Source organism: Prunus persica, chromosome G7, assembly GCF_000346465.2.
Source record: "Prunus persica cultivar Lovell chromosome G7, Prunus_persica_NCBIv2, whole genome shotgun sequence".
NCBI classification, from domain to species: domain Eukaryota; kingdom Viridiplantae; phylum Streptophyta; class Magnoliopsida; order Rosales; family Rosaceae; genus Prunus; species Prunus persica.
Genome location: NC_034015.1, coordinates 18,443,356 through 18,462,033, shown reverse-complemented (window position 1 = coordinate 18,462,033; position 18,678 = coordinate 18,443,356). Strand labels below are relative to the sequence as shown.

Here is an 18,678-nt window from a genome sequence, read left to right as displayed (position 1 = left end):
TTATGAAGAAATTATAACCATAGCCAGCTAGAATGAACTAATGAACATCTGAGTGGTGCGCCATTTTCACATTCCTCTGTTGACTGTTGAGTTACCTGGTGTTGTGTGTGAAAGATTATTATAAAAATAAAAAAATTGAGAAGAAAAAAATAACTTGCTTGTTTGGGCCAAAGCAGATTCGCAACAGTTATGAATTGCCTACACAAGTAGCAGATGGCCCAAAGCAGAAGCTGGATGCATTTCGAATTTTTGACCCACTCTATCAGGCCTATGTTTCCAGAATCCTCTAACTTGTGTGATCGGGCGGGTACCCATGACCCACCCAAATTAAAAGGTGCGGTGAAAGCAAAAAAAAAAAAAAAAAAAAAAAAAAGAGTTCTAGAAGAGTCGTTTTATCATCTGATAAAACCCAAGCCTGCGAGTGCATAGTTTAGGGTTTTATCTTTTTCACTCTAACTAAGCCACTGAGTTTTCCCCCTCATCTTCTTCCTATTCTCTCTTTCTCTCCCTTCTGCTTCAAATTCAAGAGGTTATTAGCTTTCCCTTCGTCGTTTCAAACTTGTATAGCTGCGTTTTATTCATTTGGGCAATTTTAATTTTTTCAATTGATATACTTTTTCCTTCATTTCTATGCTGAATTGTTTCATGTGGGTGATACGCAGAAATGGCCACATCTCAGCTGACAGCGTCGTCAATCTCGGCGAGGAACTTGGCGTCATTTGAAGGCCTCAGACCTTCAAACCTCAAGTTTGGGTCTCCAGTAGGAGTCTCACTTGTAAGCCACAGGTCCTTCCGTGGTCTCGTCGTCAAGGCTGCCACAACGGTCGCTCCCAAGGTTGTTATGTTTGCTTCTTCTTTGTTTTTCTATTGCTTCTTGTTCCCAATCTGACTATGGTTCATTTCTTTATTATTTTTTTTTTTTGTGGGTAAAATTTGGTTGCTTTGGGCAATTTTCCTAATTGTGTGTCTAATTTAGTGATGATAATGATTTGAAAAACGAGTATCCGTACATGATTTGAATTTTTATTATGCCATTTGTAGTGATGGGCTTTGTATTCTCTACTTATATATGTTTGAAACTTTAGATAATCGTTGGGTTATTGTTAGCTCGGCAATTTGTTATATTTAGGGTTTTTACTATTTGTGGTAGGTTTACCTGTTTAAGTTTCGAGTTATGTTTGCCCATCTCTCTAAAAGAACGATTTTTTATAAATAAAAAATTATGGAAGTCTGTTTGTTTGTTTGGATTTGTTATAAAATTAGCTCCGTTATTGAATTCATTGTGTCAGTGTTATATGTGGTTTATCTGATGTTCATTTGTTCTGATCCAATTCTGCAGTACACTTCGATTAAGCCTTTAGGTGACAGAGTGCTTGTGAAGATCAAAACCGTGGAAGAGAAAACTGGTGGTGGAATCTTACTCCCAACCAGTGCTCAGACAAAGCCTCAAGGAGGTGAGGTGGTTGCTGTTGGAGAGGGTAAAACAATTGGGAAGACCAAAGTGGGCATCAGTGTTCAGGTGCTTGATGATTGTACATGTTGTTATCCTCGTTAGCTATGATGAACCATTGTTTGAATTTATTGAATATTTTCCATTTCGTTATAGCCTTAGTTTCCTGTTTACCGAATGCTTTCCATTTTATAGACTGGTGCCGAAGTTGTCTACTCCAAGTATGCTGGGACAGAGGTAGAGTTCAATGGTTCTAAGCATCTTATACTAAAGGATGATGACATAGTTGGTATTCTTGAAACCGAAGATGTGAAGGATCTCAAGCCTCTGAATGATAGAGTCTTAATCAAGGTTTGTTGCCCATTCAAACTTTTTAAATCTCGTGTATAATTGTTTCAATAGTCAGTTGTAGAAGTAAAGCATAAATTTGATTAATATTCAGGAAGACATACAGTTAATACCTGTTTTGGCTTTTATTCACAATTGATTCTCTTCCTCTCTCTATAGTGAAAGTGGTCGGCACTATAGTACATACTCTTATACATATCCTGCATTTTGCCACCAATTGTCAATTTGTCACCTTTTCTTCCACATGTTTGAACCAAAGTTCATGATCTTGTCCCTATGTTCAACCAATGCAGGTTGCTGAGGTTGAGGAAATGACTCCTGGAGGCTTGTTGCTGACAGAGGCAAGCAAGGAGAAACCTTCGATTGGCACGGTAAGGGGTAGTAAGTTATGAATTTTTCCATCTTAGCCCAAGGCATTGCGGCTATTGTGTAAAAGGTTTTGGACTTGTGAGGTAGTGTAGCTTATGTTCTGCTTACGATGTAACAGGTGATTGCTGTTGGACCTGGTACTCTTGATGAGGAAGGAAACAAGAAACCATTATCCATTTCTGAGGGGAGCACTGTTTTGTACTCCAAGTATGCAGGAAATGACTTCAAAGGCAAAGATGGTTCCGAGTACATAGCTTTAAGAGCTTCGGATGTCATTGCCATACTTTCTTAGTTGTCCAATTAGATGAGCTCAATCTGTATTTTTGAAATATCCGGCAGAGTTTCTTCAAGACATTTCTGATTACATAGTTTCAGGGGCTTCAAATGTCTTTGCTGTACTTTTCAATGTAATAACACTTGGAATATAATGATTGCAGTTGAGACAATTTCGTTACCAAGTCTATTTTCAAGTATCCTAGGATGAAGAAGCAATTTAAGAGAAATGAATCCTTGTGTGGATTGGTGGTGGAAAATCACAGGGATATTGGTTCTCATACAATCAAATGAATCCTTATGTAAATCAAGTGCCATTTATACAGTAGTAATCAATAGCTGCAATGGTTAGAAATGGCACAAAACTTGGTGCCATAAGTCATAACTATAGTCACATATTCCGTCTCTTGATTGTTCTCTACCGAAGCCTTTACAAATAAGTCAGAAATAGAATGTCAAATTGGTCTCAAAAGACGAAAAGGTCATGTTGTACATAATTCAACCCCGCCGCATTGCACCAAAAATATGTGATTGAGCTCAATTCGCCAAACTGGTGGAACCCGTCACCGTTGAGGAACAATTACATCACTCCATCAACTGAGACTTCATTTTTGATTGCTGTGATCTCACAAGAAGGATTTTGTTCACATCAATTACAGCTTAGAGATCCCAACCAGATGGGAATTCATCTATCAAAGACTTGATCATTTGATTGTTGGAACTTTACCGATTAAATGAGGCTGCAGAGTTGTCATCGTACGGCGCTCTCCATGCATTTCCACTGTCACTTCCACTACAGGCTTGATTGGGGACGGGAACATTGCCCAGGTCTCCATCCAAGCTCATCTGCTGTACTTCAACGGATGACAGTATCTTTATACTCTGGACACAGCCTACAAACTCCCTGAAAGCAATTTAAGAATGAAAGCATGAGGAAAAAACAATCAGAAGGGAAAAATAGAAGACTAATTTAGTTTTACAAGGTGCTTTGACTTACTCCCATGGATCATCACCAACAAGAAGTATGTCATTTTCATGATCCACATAAACTAGTTTCCAGTCAGTCCTATGTGGATCTTCTAGTTGCCCTTCAATCCCAAACATGCGAGCTAGATCGTGCCTGAGCTCATCGTACCCTTTATAACGGGTGACATCAATGCATCTTCCCACAGATCCACGCTTTTGAACCTTTAAAATGTTTGAATTGGTATTAGGCAAAGGTATTTTCATGAAGATAATAGAACATTACGACATCTTGACCTGAACCACAGAGTTACGGTGAAAACAGAACTAGTTGCAGACAAGTTAATTCACAAATTCCATGACAAAATATGTACCTCACTTCAAAAGCAGTAAAGCAAAGATAAATCAGTACGAGTGACAAACCTTTGTATATGTTCTCATGCGTTGAGCCTGGTTTGCCCACAATCCATTGCTTAAAACTCCAGCTTCATTTATGGCAACATCACTTGAGCACCCAGGCTTGAAAGGTAAGTTTGCTGCCCCAAATGACTGAGAGCTGATTGCAGCAGTAGATAACTCTGTCTCAATATCTCTTGGTGTTCCACCATAATTAGACAGTAAGTTCTGGAGGTCTTTTTGAGAGTCATATCCCCTTGACAACAAAGTGTCAGGTGCCAATCCCTCAATATTAGCTGAGAAAGGAAGACTGTTCCGAGGATGTGATTGAACATCACTATCCAAACAAAATGTGGGGAGTGCGTAGTTCTGCTGGATTGTGCTAGCATCCAGACAATACGATGTTCCAGATGATGAAGCTTCCAACTGATCAGTAATTGTACCTTTATATTTTATCTGGTCTGGTCCCTTTGAGCTGGGAAACTCATGTTTAATTCGAATATCAGACTTGCTTTGAAGCTCCTGAACCAAATTACTAGCAGGTTCTGCCACTGAATCCCCCAACAACATGGCTGTTCCTTGCTGATTCCTGTTCAAGAAGTTTGATGGGGACATCTGGCAGTTATTAGTAGAAGGGGAAGTTGAACATGATGGACCGTCTCCTTCTGTAAGACCAGAATGGCTTCTGATTGCTGTAAGTGGCTTGTGCTGGCTCTGGGGTTGGACTGAAGATATATGTTGTGACTGCATCAGTGATGGAGCTGAGAAGTTGTTGTTGAGAAGTTTGTCTGCTGAGAAGCTGTTTCCGCTTAGCTGTTGTTGATGATGCTGAGACACAGGCAACTGTTGTAACTGCTGGTTTTGTTGATGGGCTAACTGCTGCTGTAACAGTTGGGGTTGCAAAAGTGGGCTTGATGGGGAGAGTAACTGTTGCTGCTGCTGCTGCTGCTGTTGCTGTAATTTCTGTAGCAACTGTAATTGGAGTTGTTGCTCTGAGATGCCCTGTTGTGACGATTGCTGCACTTGTGGTTGCTGCTGTACTTTCTGCGACATGCTCGAGTGCAACAATTGCAGTGAGGACTGTTGCAACTGTGCTGACTGCTGCTGCCTTTGTAAGAGGCTTGGTTGTGGTTCCAGTTGCTGCTGCTGGAGCTGTGAGTCTTGTGATCCTGTTGTGAACTGAAATGAATTCTTACTGGAAGAGTGGACAGTTTGCTGGGATTGGGTATTCCCTGTTTGCAATTGCTGCTGTTGAAGCTGGGAGAACATAACTGGTTGGTGTGAATTTTGGCCTGGGATCTGATTAGGAGCAACAACACCATTATTTACAACAGTTGGTTGTAATTGTTGTTGTTGCTGCTGTTGCCGTTGTTGTTGTTGTTGTGGTTGATGTTGTGGCTGCTGTTGATGTAGCTGCTGCTGCTGCTGCAGCTGTTGAGACTCTTGCGGTTGTTGCTGCTCCCGCTGCTGATGGGAGTAATTCTGGAGCTGTTGGCTCGTAGGAGTCTGCAATAATTGTTGCAGCTGCTGCTGTTGGGCGTGATTTTGCTGCTGTTGGTTCATAGGAGAGTGCAATAATTGCTGCAGCTGCTGCTGTTGGGGATGACTTTGCTGCTGTTGGTTCATAGGACTATGCAATAATTGCTGGAGCTGCTGTTGCTGCTGCTGCTGCTGTTGGGGCCATGTCACAGTTGGCTGTTGCACTTGACTTACTTGGTTTTGTGGAGCTGATTTATTTAACTGGACACCTGGCGCAGACAGAACTGGAGCTTGAAAACTCAATAACTTGGATGGATCATCAGTACTGAGGTTATTTTGCAGGCCGGTTGGAGGGACCATGGATGGGAAATATCCAGACTGAGCAGCTGAAAACTGATTATTTTGTTGCATGTTCATCCACTGCACCAAACTTAAACCAGGGAAAATCGAGTTTGGAGCACTCTTCATGCCAAAGTCATCTCCAAGCCAAGGCATGGCTCTCTTGAAAGCATTCTCTATGTCGGATTCATCATCTGCAAAAGAACTCCAAGGGATGAGAAAAAGATTTTCTGACACGAAAGGATTCACGTGGGCATACAACAAAATGTTCATCATGTGATTCCATTGGAATTTTTTCAAGCTAAACTTAAAACATCCTTCCAAGTTACTAGACTTTGAAGACTTTAAGAATCTAGCCGACTTGCAAATATGGTTTACCTGGCATCCCCGGTTGTTTGGGAAACTTAGGTCTGAAAAATGGAGGAGGGCATATGTAGAAAGGAGTTACAACAGGCTCAATTTCCCAAATTGAAACTCGGCTAGGCCGTTCACCAGCTGTTGATTCATCCCATCCAACCTATAAAAAGTACAAAATTTTCATTAGCTAATAAGCTTAACTACAGGTCAATAATGCCTAGAGAATTTTGACTAGGATGTGTATTACGTAGTAAGCTCTAGAAGAATGAATCAAGGACATGCAATACTAAAATAAATGCCCATTATGCTACTTAAAATTCACTAGTAACTCTAATGATGTACACTATAAATATACAAAACATTATGTAACCTAGACTAATTCCTAAAATACCATATCAATGGCTAAACAATACCTGAAGATTGCGCCACTGCGAATTTTTCCATCGAACAGTATCCATGTCGCTAATGCCAGTGATTGTGCCCATGTATCGGCGTACTCCTGACTCTTCAGTCTCAAACATCATTCTGAATCGCATGCCAAGTGAAACTTGGGTATACATCGCTTTGTTGTACTTGGCTAGAGGTACCACAAACTCAGAAGGGCTTGCCCTATTAAGATAAAATAAATTGTCAGAACCTATTGAATAATAATTACAGATGGCGTCTATTACATACCAATAATGACAATCTAAACATCCTATAGCATTACCTTGGGTTGAAAAATATGGTAAATGGACTGTTATTTGCAGCAGCATGAGCTGCAGCAGCAAGAATTCCGATATGCATGCTATCACTGGACATGACTGATGAAGAGAGAGCTGGCTGCTGTCTATTAGCACGCCTTATACCCAAGAGAAGCTGAGATTTTTCATCCCTGCATACAACCAGATTGTTGTAACTCAATAACCAAAGGTGCTATATCTAGCTGAAATAATCATCCAATTCACCATATATTTCATACCTTATAAAAAGAACAGAATCTCCAGCGAAGAGTCTTTTTGTGCTAACAAAAACACTCCAACCAGTAGTCAGCAGGTGCCTTTTTGGTTGACCTGAAATGAATGTGGTACATAGTTAGGGTGAAATTTAAGATATTTACATCTCAGTATCTAATAAGAAAAGCCCATAACAGAAACAAGTCTATCCTACAGAAATTCAAGGGGCAGGAAATGGTAGTAAACACAAGGAAAAGTTAACAGGGCCAGCAGAAACAGCTTCTCTAAAATGATACATTCAAGCAACATATGGTTAACAATTGATCATATATCATTGAAAAAAAATTGAGAACTGAAGGAGAATGTTTTAAAGAGGGAACTACCTCGATAGATATGTCTGAACGTCCATGCACTGTCATGCAAATCTTTTGCCATAAGCTCCTGGGCAGGTGGTTGCATTGAAAAATCCTATCCAATATAATTTCTTTTAGTTACCACAAGGAAAGGTGTACATTGAATGTACTACACAGAATTCTTCGTTATTTTCAAACTAGAATAGAAACTTTCCAAGTTGTACATACTAGAGGTGGGAAGATCTTCTCAGCTGCTCGACGAGGTACGGAAAATCCACCATGAGTGCTCGTGTCACTAGCTGTAAGAGTTTTGCAGAAAAACTCAGAAGGTTGCCTACTTTGCTTGAGGCCCATGTCAGATGCCAGTATTGCTTCCTTCTCATACTGCGGAACAGAAATTCAAGTGCATATGATTATATGTACAAAGTAGAGTTGTAAAGTATTGCTTAATTCTCAAAAAGAATGGCTGACCTACTTTGTTTACTGGTTGGAGAGTCATCTGTGCGTAGACCTCATCTGTTTCAGTATCAGCCTGAATAAGAAATACAAATCAAGAATCAGATAAACAATCCATTTACAATCAATGTTTTACAAAAACTCACAACTTTATCTTCGTAACAAAAATTTCATCATGTTAAAGTAGCTGCATGGAACTGCCATACATGCAATGTGACATTATGAAGCATGCATATAAGTTTTGACGGAAGGTTGGGGTAGTTGGGTATGAAATCAGTCTCCTTTTGCATTGATGCTGCAACCTGCGAGATTTTATAGTCAAAGAAATTCCATCAGAACCCAGAATCTAAAGAAGAAAACAAAATTTGCTTTTTTGGCATCTAGAGAGAGAGACGCACTTGCTCACTGTGGCCTTGAGGGAAGTACACCACAAGACTTCCAACTGGAGGCAAAGAAACCAATGGCCCAGCACAAGCATGCCATAACTCTGAATTAATTCTCTTTTGTTCTCCTGTTTCGGACCAAACAAAACTTCATCAGCGTTGAAGACAAGTCAGAAGTAATGACAGGATAATAAATGTGAAGTGCTCAACTTCTTAAAATTGGTTGGTTTCCTGTGAGACTACAGCATACAAATATCTAAAATTAACAAATACCTGTATGAGATTTCAAGAACACAAGATCTGTTGTGTTAAAAAAAAAAAAAAAAAAGGTTTATTTCACAAGTGATTTCAAATTGTTTTTAAAAGATTTTAAAAAAAATCTGTGAATGATGTATGTATCAAATCCATAGAAATGTCTGCATGTTCCTTCCGGAAGTGATTAATTCCCAAAATGAAGTTATATCGGTCGAAAATGCACGATATGCAAACAAAGAATCAAAATCTGAAATCCAAATGTTACATGGCAAGAAAAATTGTTTAAACTTTAAGAGAACAAGAAGACGTTTAACCAAGAAAATAAACTATAAAGAGAAACAAACCCCTGACCATGAAAGTACTTCCACTTGCCACAGAAATCAAAATCCAAGTGAGCATTTTTAAAGCATCAAGCTGAGCTAAATCTTAAAAAGTAAATAGACTAAGGGATAAAGAGGGGAAGAGAGAAGCTGTAATGGCACAAAAGAATAGTAGAACTTTCACCTTCCCCTGAAGTCGCCAAAAACCCATTTGAAGGAGCCTTCATGCTTGAGATTTGAATGATATGTCTAACAGAAATTCAAATTCCTACTCTGTTCACTCTAAGATATGACCAGAGGGCTCTAGCTGCAGCCCATTACCCTTTAATTGCAGTACCACTTGTTCTAAAGCAAAGTGCTTGAAGAACCAACTTGAATGGTCAGTAAAAGCTTCTCCAATTCACATTGAACCCAGGTAATTAGGCCCTACCACAATCTCCAAAATGCAACAAGGCACTAACTTTGCCTCCAAAAACACAACTTGTTCTAACTTCACCTAAATTGAAGAAACCCATCATTGCCCTTCAAATCCAGCTGCTTCCTCTCAGCTCAAATCCCAGCAACCACTCTCAGTCCCAATGATGTTACCAACCAAAAAACAGAAAGACACCCAGAAAGAACAGAACTTTGCAGCTCTAACGTTCGAATCAGCAAAGCAGAAATTCCACATATTCCATTTCCACAGTGAACCCAAGTCTCCAAAGTTCACCAAAAAACAACCCCACTTTGCAAATTGGAAGCTTCTCCTTCCCAACCACCCAACCGCCAAAGAAAATAAGAAAACTAGAAACTGGGTTATATGAAACAAATCCCAAAACAAAAAGAAAAAACAAAATGATCACAACAACGAGGACTTGTATTTTCTTTTCGTTTGAGTTATTGGGTTTAGCGTTCTCGTGAAGTTGGGTTTTTGTGAACAGAGAATTGTTGACGGGATCGAAGTGAAAGAAACTAACTTGTCGCCGGGAAACCAGAGAGGCCAAAGCAAGCAAACAAAGCTCAGACAGCTTTTTCTACTTTATGAATCAACAGCCCGACATGAAATAGACTTAAGCAAAGCAAAGCAAAGCATTCACTCTCATTCTCTCTCAAACAGTTTCTCACACTTAGTTAAAAAAATAACAAAATAATTAACAATAAAAAACAGAGGTTAAGTTAATTAAACACCATCATGAATTATTGATGTATGTATCATATTCATTAGCGTGTGTTATGCTCTCCGCAGACATTGATTAATAATATTCCTTCCCAGTCCCTCAGCAGTGCCCACCTCAAAATATCAAAATTCCAACCAAATTCACCTCAGATTCCTGTAAATTCGCATTTCACTCTCTTGTTTCTTTATCTCAATAATGCTTAGGCTCAGTTGTTTTATTTAGAGTTAATTTCAGTTTAGTATCCTAAATTTTTACTTTTAAGGCAAGTTTGTTCATGCATTCTCAATTTTAATGATTATTTACCCCAAACTTTTCAATTTTTTCCAATATAGTTCCAATATTAACTTCATTGTCAAAATTTCCGTTAATTGCTTGTGTGGCAAGCCTGAGTCCCACCTATTTACTTCTTTCAATGTTAGTTGAAGGGTCTTTTGTTAAAAAATAGTTTGGTATTAATACACTTAATGTGTTATTTATGGGTGGAAAGACACCAAATATGCGGAAATACTCTTCAACTAATATCGAAATAAGTGAATAGGTGAGACCCATACCTCACGTGCAAGCAATTAACTGAAATTTTAATGTTGAAGTTAACGTTGGAATCGTTAAAGTATGTAAAAATTTGAAAAGCTTAGAGTATGTAATCATTTAAATTGAAAGTGTAGCGACAAACGTGCCTTAAGGATAAGAGTTCAAGTTACTAAATCAAAATTAACCCTTTTATTTATTAAATTTGTTCATCATATTATGTGATATATACATTAAGGAAGTCTTATGATTTAATACTGAATAAATAATTTTATTATGTGTGAGGGATTACATGACATACCAAACTAATATTGTGATACCAATTCACGTATATCATCAAAATTCTATTTGAAAATATTAAATCATCAATCCACACGTGTTATGATATTTGTGACATATAATATTACGTCTCTAATCAACTAACTCTTGACTTAATGATATTTTTCTTATCAATTTTGAAAGAGTTTGAATCATCTATCTATCCTCTGTTAATGATGAAATTGTTGTAATGAGAAAAACTTCTCCATACGATTTGATTTTAAGATTTTCTCCATATCAACCTACCTCACCTAAAGTAATCGTTATTTTCTAAACAAAATTTGGTAAGTCTAAAATACATTTTCTTTAATCTTTTACTTATTTTTCATTTTATGAAATTAATTATATAATTGTGAAATGTTTGTGTCCAGCTGGGGAGTACGTGCGACGTTTGGTGTTGTGTGTTTGGTAGCCATTGGATGAGTGAAATGAGATTTTTAACTTTTTTGGGAAAGTTTTTGACGGTGGGAATGAGATTTGGTTGAACTGCGCATGATCTCATTTGGGAAAAAAAGAAGTTTCCTTTTTATATGGTTGCTGACGTGGCGACGCACTTGATGTTTGACTAATAAAGGGAGCCGTTTATTTTATTATTTTTGTAATGATCCAGCATCCAACTATTTCTGCCCTTTTATTTGGGCCTTTTCTATGGAGACTGGACCCACCAAAACCCTTGCACCCTCAACTCTACACATCATTTTGATGATTCTCTTCGTTTTATATGTTTTTTTTCCCTAATCATGGTAAATAAGGGATTTGTAGTGATTCAGAGTTGTTATTCTTATATCGAATTTTTCTCTGTATATGTTTTCGGCAAAAGACAAATTATAATCACTTTTGAGTCATACTTAACCTAAATTCTTCTAAAATGCTTTTCTAATAGACAAGTTATCCATGAAGAATCAAATTTAATTTTGCGACTAGTAATTATCCAAATACGTCTAGCCATAATTGAGAAAATGACTTGGGCCAAATCTTTTTCTGGTATGGCGGTCTAATGCAAATAATGCTAATTGATTCCTCTATATCAAAATAATAATAACAAATAATGGCTGATCCCCAAACCTTTCAAGGAAAAAAAAAAAAAAGTATCCAAAAAAGAAAGGGGTGAAAAAGAAAGGAGAATTTTATATACAAGGTAGGGAAGGGCAGCAGCCGCAAAAGCAGGAGATGATCACATGTCACAAATTCGGTGGATTCCTCCTATACTTTCAATTAAAGTTTACCTCTCAAATAATATTAAATAATTTTTTTGCAATAAAAATTTAATATAAGTCAAAGTTGGGAGACTACATATACAGATTTTAAGCAGCAAATGACAAAATTGGCAATTAATCTGGACAATAAGAAAATCCTGGTTTTGAGGGAACTTGCAGAAAGCTGTGACAGCCCAACTATTCCTTTTGTTCATTCTATCTCTCCTTCAAGAATCAAAGACTGCCTCCTTTTCCCCTAACCCACTACCTCTTTTCTTCTATTAAATTCGTTATCTGGTTTTGAAAGAACAAAATTCAAATAGATCATTTTCGGGATATAAGTGATAGTTTAAACTACTCTAATTTATGAAGATAATGGTTCATATGTGGTAATTAATTAGTGTAACCCACGGCTGTATGTGACAGATAATCTACCAAGTCAATCTTTTTTTTTATCATGTGTTAATTAATTCCAATGTTTTCATGTGCTTTAATCTATATATAAATAAGGACCACAATTACTCATGGACCACTTGAATATATAAACTTAGAGAGCAAGAAGTGCTGGTAGAATTGACATATGTTACTCAAGAGTCTCAATCAGCTGAAGCCTACTGTTAGGTTCTTATCTCAGTTGATATGTTTGGTTTGGTTTCTGTGACAAAATTCTCTCTCCAAAACAAGTGTCAATTTCATCAGAGCATAGTAAGAAAAAAGTTGGCAAAAACAAAAGGAACGAAGAAAAGAAAACTGGGGAAATTTGTGTTTCACTTTCTCATGCAAAGAAACTCAATGAATATAATTAAGAAGTCACAGAAAGAAGAAATCTTGAAAACACATGCTTTCTTTGATTCCTTGAAGATGCGTGTGTCCGATCAGTTCATGGATCAACGCTAACTTTTGAATTTTTTTTGTGGACAACAACTCGTTTGTATAAAGTATCAAACTTTTCCAGTTTCTTTCCATATATTTTTTCCAATATAGAAAAAGAAAGCTAGAATAAATTCCCACAATTAAAATTAGTTATTAATATAAACCAGATATAGAGACTAAACAAAGATATAAACAAGCTGATAATCTAGCAAGCAACACTGATTAATAATAAAGTGAGGTTGTTTTTATACATGAAACGAAGACCATCCATTCTTATACGGTTTAAAGCAGAGGAGGGCAGGCAGTTGACAGAGAAGACTGAAACCAAAGGAAGGAGGGAGGCGGGACATGTGCAAGGCTGCAGCTTTTGTCGGGCCAACCACCTCCAACTCCGACCGGAATAATATTGCCTTAAATCTTTGCTTTTGTGGCTCTCCTCCATTTCCACCTTTTTTTACACTTTATACTATACTAATACATCTCATCTCACCTTCTGCCCCCGATTGTACGGACTAATACGGATCAAATATTTATTTCTTTTATTATTGAGGGCTGCTAAGCGGAAATAACTTTCATGTCACGTTGTGTATACATGCATCGTTGTATTTGTATTTTTCTTAGTATGCCACGTAAAAGTTGGGATGTACGCAATATATGCATTTGGTGCAAAGTCACTCTCATGTTAAGCGAATCTTATTTTAATAATTAGTGATTGAATGGTACGGTGTATCTGTTTACAATATCTAGTACATTATCGATAGATTGTCGTTAGGTTGAAGATATTATTTGGTTTATTCTTTGTGGCTCTCCTTCATTTCCATCTCTTTACACATCTCACCATTTTCTCCAATTGTATGGATTTATAAGAACCTTATATTTCTTTTACGGGAAGCTGATAGACATAAATAACTAATATGTTATGTAGTCTATAAATGTTTATGTTTATCTCTCTCATTACTTGATGTGTAGTGTACACTTAAGAGAACAGTACATGCACAAAAGTTATACGCACCCTATAACCTAAAACATAGTGATTCTTAACTATAGATGCATTCGGATCTTACATAAATAATTGGTGATTGATTAATAAGGTGCATCTATTTAATTACACTATCTTATACATTATAGATACTTTCTCGAGTGGACATGGATGATGTTATTTGGTTTTACTTGTCGAAATTATAAATAGCTAGCAGTAATGTTTAGGTAGGAGACTGGCTATAGCTAGCACTGTCCATTAATTACTGTGGCCAACCTCAACAAAACCTCTTTAACAATTAATACGAGCACATGTAGGGTTCTTCCACGAATGGTGAAGATGTTAGATAAAAGATTTGGAATATCATGCACAGGGATTTTGATGGATCATATGAGAACAGCAAGACGACATGGAAATCATCGATTAAATTCACATCCCCATCCCCATATATCGTCGACCATATGAAAAAGGAAAAAGAAAAAAAAGGAGACAAGACATAACTAACCCTTCGTCCTCCAATGATCTTTCGTAAACCTAACTGATAGCTGGCCGTACGTAGCTAAAGCTGATGCCATTATTCTTCATTAATTCGATTTCTCAGATAAAGCAGTTCTTGCTTGTTGTTAGCATGGAGCACTAACAATAAGATGTACATCAACTCCACGCAGAAAGAGTGTCTGCCATTACTACTATAATATCACCACAAAAGCCCCATCTTTTTTTCAATTTTCACGACATGCATGTGCTGGATAATTTGGATTTAAAGTAAATGATTAGATAGCTTACACCTACTGGCGGATATCAATTTATAATTTCTGATACATCAAAGAATCGATTACAAGTTAACCTAAATATTCAAAAATTGACAGATTTAATTATCGATTTAGTACCAAGTAGTGTAAATTAAAGATTTGGGATGCACAAGTTTAATTAATTAAGGCATATGATAGAGGCAAATCCAAATGATTCCGTCTGTCTTAATTATATTCCGATGCCCGTGGCGCTTGGCATGCGAAGAGAATGATTTATGAAACCATGTTAGTTTGCACATGGCTTTGCTAATCATGTAGTTTGATATTAGCGCAGCGCAGAAAGGTAAGGAACAACAAGGAGACGAAGGAAACTTAATTATACATCTTGGGGCCTAGGCCTGGGTGTCATTTTAATCATTGTTAATTAACTACTGTCTTTAATTGACTACGCTAATCATGAGATTATTCCCCACTAAACCAACCTCCGTAAGTTTAAGTTTAAAACGTAGCTCCCAATGAAAATTAACTAATTTTATGACTGATATGTTAGTATATGCTAAGACAAGGACGTGACATGCAAATCTCTTGATGGATCCTCCCACCGTTAAACATGAGTCATGGTTCATGCCCTGTGCCCCTCAGTTTGGCAATTCCAATTGTATTAGTAAAAATCTACAAGTGTCCTTTAGGGTTTTGCATTCTTAATCTTCTTGGTTGATTATTTTGAGGACGAAAACAGTTGTACTTTATGATGTATTTTTAAAGATAAACTCTTAATACGCATAATTACTCATAAATTATGTTCTAGCCAACCCTAATTTCATACATCATTGAGCCCTAATCGGGAGTGGTTTGTTTTGTGATATGTGCTAGAAGCTCTCAATGGAGGAAAGATAATAAGGAGGAGAAAGACAATGTTGATAACTGAGCCACTATGGTGATGTTGATATCCGAGCCACTAAGGTCACCATCCAGGTGATTCAACAATATCTCCAAAGGAGGGCCTGCAAATTATTTGTTTTATCCACTGAGAAAAGATTAGCCACATTATTTTCTTTATGTAGACCAATTCAAGGAGGCATCTTGTACTGCACCATTCATAGGTGGGGTTCAATCAATCAACTCCCATTCCCTCCAACTTGTGGTTGAAGATAGGTTTTTGAAGCCAATTAGTGATATGTGTATGTTGTCCAAGCAAATCCCTCCCCACCCTTTTCATCTTCACTAAAATGGGTTCGTTCTTAGAGATAATAAATGATACCTACCAAGTTTTAGCAATCCATTTGGACTGTTTGATCCTAATAAGCAACTGAGTTGTTAATTAAATGTGACCTTTTTAAACTCTATGTGTAACTCACTCTATGTTCGAGAAAGAAAGAAAAGACGTGTATGTGTACGAACAAAACAAGATATCCAACAAGCAAAAAGAACAACACGACAAAGAAAAAAGAATCAAAATAAATAATAATAAGTAACCGTCTATTCTCTATTTCATTTATGCATGTTCTCTCTTAACATGGGGTTGGATCTGATGAGAATATTTGGTAGCCATAACCCTACAAATATAAATATACATACAGTGAACATTGAGTAGGAAGCAATTGATGAACCCCCAAGAAGCAAGCAAGAAACGGGATTGACGGAACGAATGCTTGTTAGAGGAAACCTTCCCTTCGAAGTGTCCCAAGAAAAATATAAATGCACAACGAGTCTGTAAATATCATTGCCTCTGTCTCCTATATACATTTGCATATCCAAATTCTAGTAATTTCCAATCAAACCTCGCTCCAAATAGATTAAAGAAAAGTCGGCTCTTGCATTTGTATTGCAAGCCCGACAACCCCATATAAAAATTAGTATGAATTATTATTGTCAGTCACGTGGGGACTGGTTTTCAAAATGACTCTGTGTTTTCTGCATGAAAGCGAAGCTTTTTCCAGTCTTGTTTCTTTTTCTGGTAAAACTTGAATTATTGGCCTTCTTTTTCTGACGCAGAAATATATATATATATATAGCAGGACATTATAAATTTGTCACTATTAGATAGATACATATCAAATTTATTAGTGTGGACAAAATTTCTGTTTTTAATTAAATTGTTGAAAGAGAAACATCTTCTTCCTTCATAAGGGCAATTTCTCAATGAAACGGGCTTTTTCTTCCCCTGCCCCTGCTGATGGGTCAACTGCTCTTTCTAATGTGACTCCTATTGGCGATGATCCCCAGCAAATATTTGAAGCTTTGACAGAGGCCTTTAATTTCTGCATCAAAAGGAGAGGCTGGCAAATCATTTGCGTATAACTCCAACTTACACCAAACAACCCAAAAACAACAAGTTTTGTGTTCCAAAAGCATTCAATCTGCGATTTGGTGCAGAACGTACCACCTAAATGTAGATCAATTGACCCTTGCATTTCCTGCTGGATGCCATGTGAGTTGCCAAGCAAGAATTTAGTTGACATTAATTCCACGCCATACTCGGTGTTATGTGAATTGTTGATCAAAAATAGATAGAGTTAGTGCACCACATCTTCTAGGGTTCATCGGATTTAATTTGATTTTTTTCTAACTCGACCGATGAAATTATATATATATATATATATTTTGGGTTTAATCATGTAGTGCACTAGTTGTACCTAAGAATATTGATGCTTGTTTTGTTCAACCATCTAACAGTTAATTATCGATCACGATATTTGAATTCAAGACATATTTAGATTTAATGTTGAATAGTAGCCGTTCACATACCAAAGATAAGGTCACCATTATAATGTCACACCGAACCTTGTATCTATGCATGCCCTACACTTCGAATCATCAATGGCCATGATTAATTCTTGAAATGAAGATTTCCCACCAATGATTCTGTGCCCAAAGAACTTCCAACCGTTAAATGCTCCAACCAAGCATACTGATTATTTTTACAGAGACTGTAATTATTGGAGTTTTGTTTACAGTGGAGAGAGAATATTCCCAGTTGAAAAACTTGATTTATGATCCGACAATAAGGACGTGAAGTGGGCCAAACGATACGTCGTGGGCCTGAGCTGAATTTAAGATGGGCCTACACTGTCCCTTAATTAGGTAGGTTTGTGGGCCCAACGCATAACCGAAACCAAGCGATGCTAAATTCACCTGACGTGGGGGTATGGACACCTCATCATTGGCCTATGGTCCTGCGTTCGTCAACGCGTCTGATGCTTTCAGGGAAGAAATGAAATGATCGTAAGGATGTGATTGATTTGGGCCCACCCAAATTCCGTAGCTCCGTCAATCCATGTGGCTTTGATTTTGACCCTTTATCTAACATATGGTTGACTGTTTGCAAACGTCTTGCTCAACTCCGTCCAATTATTCATAAAATTGAACATCCATTTTGGCTTGGCATGGCAAAAGAGTTTAAGAGTGTGATAATTTCTTTTTCTTTTTTCCTTGGCCAATTGCCAATAGCAAATGTGTCTGGTCTATCAATCTCTAATCATAAACTAGCTCATCAGGTAGCTAAATCTTCTATATTGTTATTATTGGTAGGTTTTACCCTGTTGACACTAAAGTCCGATATAATGTTCTGACATACAGAAAAGAATGCAGACAAATTATATCATATAATCGTACTTTAGTACCATAAATAATATTTTCAAACTCTTTTTTTGTTTAAAGAAATACATAGGAGATGTTTTTCTCAAAAAGTGATTTTGACTTATCTAGAATCACTTCCGAATGAGCCATTAAATTATATAGATTGTGGAGAATGTTGTGTCATTGTCCATCATATTGAAAATCATCTTACATAAGATCACAACAATTCTGCATTAAAAATCTCCGGACTTATTGTAACTGACAGAACTGTACAATTCCTTCCAATGCCAACAAAACCATTGATGAAAGTTTTTTCTCCTCTATGAGAAAGCATGTGACATGATGAGGACGGTGGATTTGGTCGACTAATATAATATATTATAAATACATAGGCCTCCCATATTTTATCGATTTCCTCATTTTGTAGGAAAGGTAAAGTCATCATTGAACAAGTGGTACATTATGCATACTTACCTAATTCGATAAAGCAGTCACATTAATCTCAATGGTGCTCCCAGAGTGCTACAGAGAGAACAACACTGGTTGTGGCCCAAAATTGTAGACTGGGCTACATTTTGACAAGGTGAGCTATGGCTACAACGAGAAACTAACATACTACA

General features: G+C 37.2%; 2 protein-coding genes across 3 annotated transcripts; one reads left to right on the top strand and one right to left on the bottom strand.

Moving 5' to 3' along the window:
• On the top strand, nucleotides 387-2,625 carry LOC18770253 (20 kDa chaperonin, chloroplastic). The gene is made up of 6 exons (XM_007204661.2): nucleotides 387-529; nucleotides 663-835; nucleotides 1,340-1,519; nucleotides 1,646-1,801; nucleotides 2,092-2,169; nucleotides 2,286-2,625. The coding sequence occupies exons 2-6, from the start codon at nucleotides 665-667 to the stop codon at nucleotides 2,457-2,459; spliced, it is 759 nt and encodes a 252-aa protein (XP_007204723.1). The 5' UTR covers nucleotides 387-529; nucleotides 663-664; the 3' UTR covers nucleotides 2,460-2,625.
• LOC18770792 (auxin response factor 7) lies at nucleotides 2,722-9,752 on the bottom strand. 2 transcript variants are annotated; one of them, XM_020567694.1, is made up of 14 exons: nucleotides 8,861-9,752; nucleotides 8,117-8,229; nucleotides 7,925-8,020; nucleotides 7,738-7,794; nucleotides 7,491-7,646; nucleotides 7,293-7,377; nucleotides 6,936-7,026; nucleotides 6,684-6,848; nucleotides 6,388-6,583; nucleotides 5,996-6,134; nucleotides 3,827-5,811; nucleotides 3,438-3,628; nucleotides 3,168-3,344; nucleotides 2,722-3,058 (listed from the first exon to the last, which is right to left on the bottom strand). In XM_020567694.1, the coding sequence occupies exons 1-14, from the start codon at nucleotides 8,901-8,903 to the stop codon at nucleotides 3,046-3,048; spliced, it is 3,507 nt and encodes a 1,168-aa protein (XP_020423283.1). In that variant the 5' UTR covers nucleotides 8,904-9,752; the 3' UTR covers nucleotides 2,722-3,045. The 2 variants fall into 2 exon arrangements, with proteins under 2 accessions (XP_020423283.1, XP_020423284.1); XM_020567695.1 differs by lacking the exons at nucleotides 7,925-8,020; nucleotides 8,117-8,229; nucleotides 8,861-9,752 and having other exon boundaries at nucleotides 7,734-7,781.

Coding starts and splice junctions, on each gene's coding strand:
- LOC18770792 (XM_020567694.1), bottom strand. CDS start 8,903: ATGAAGGCTCCTTCAAATGGGTTTTTGGCGACTTCAGGGGAAG. Junction 7,378..7,490: donor AGAAGATCTTCCCACCTCTA/GTATGTACAACT, acceptor TATATTGGATAG/GATTTTTCAATGCAACCACC. Junction 3,629..3,826: donor GCATGAGAACATATACAAAG/GTTTGTCACTCG, acceptor AACATTTTAAAG/GTTCAAAAGCGTGGATCTGT.
- LOC18770253 (XM_007204661.2), top strand. CDS start 665: ATGGCCACATCTCAGCTGACAGCGTCGTCAATCTCGGCGAGGAACTTG. Junction 836..1,339: donor CCACAACGGTCGCTCCCAAG/GTTGTTATGTTT, acceptor CCAATTCTGCAG/TACACTTCGATTAAGCCTTT. Junction 1,802..2,091: donor ATGATAGAGTCTTAATCAAG/GTTTGTTGCCCA, acceptor CAACCAATGCAG/GTTGCTGAGGTTGAGGAAAT.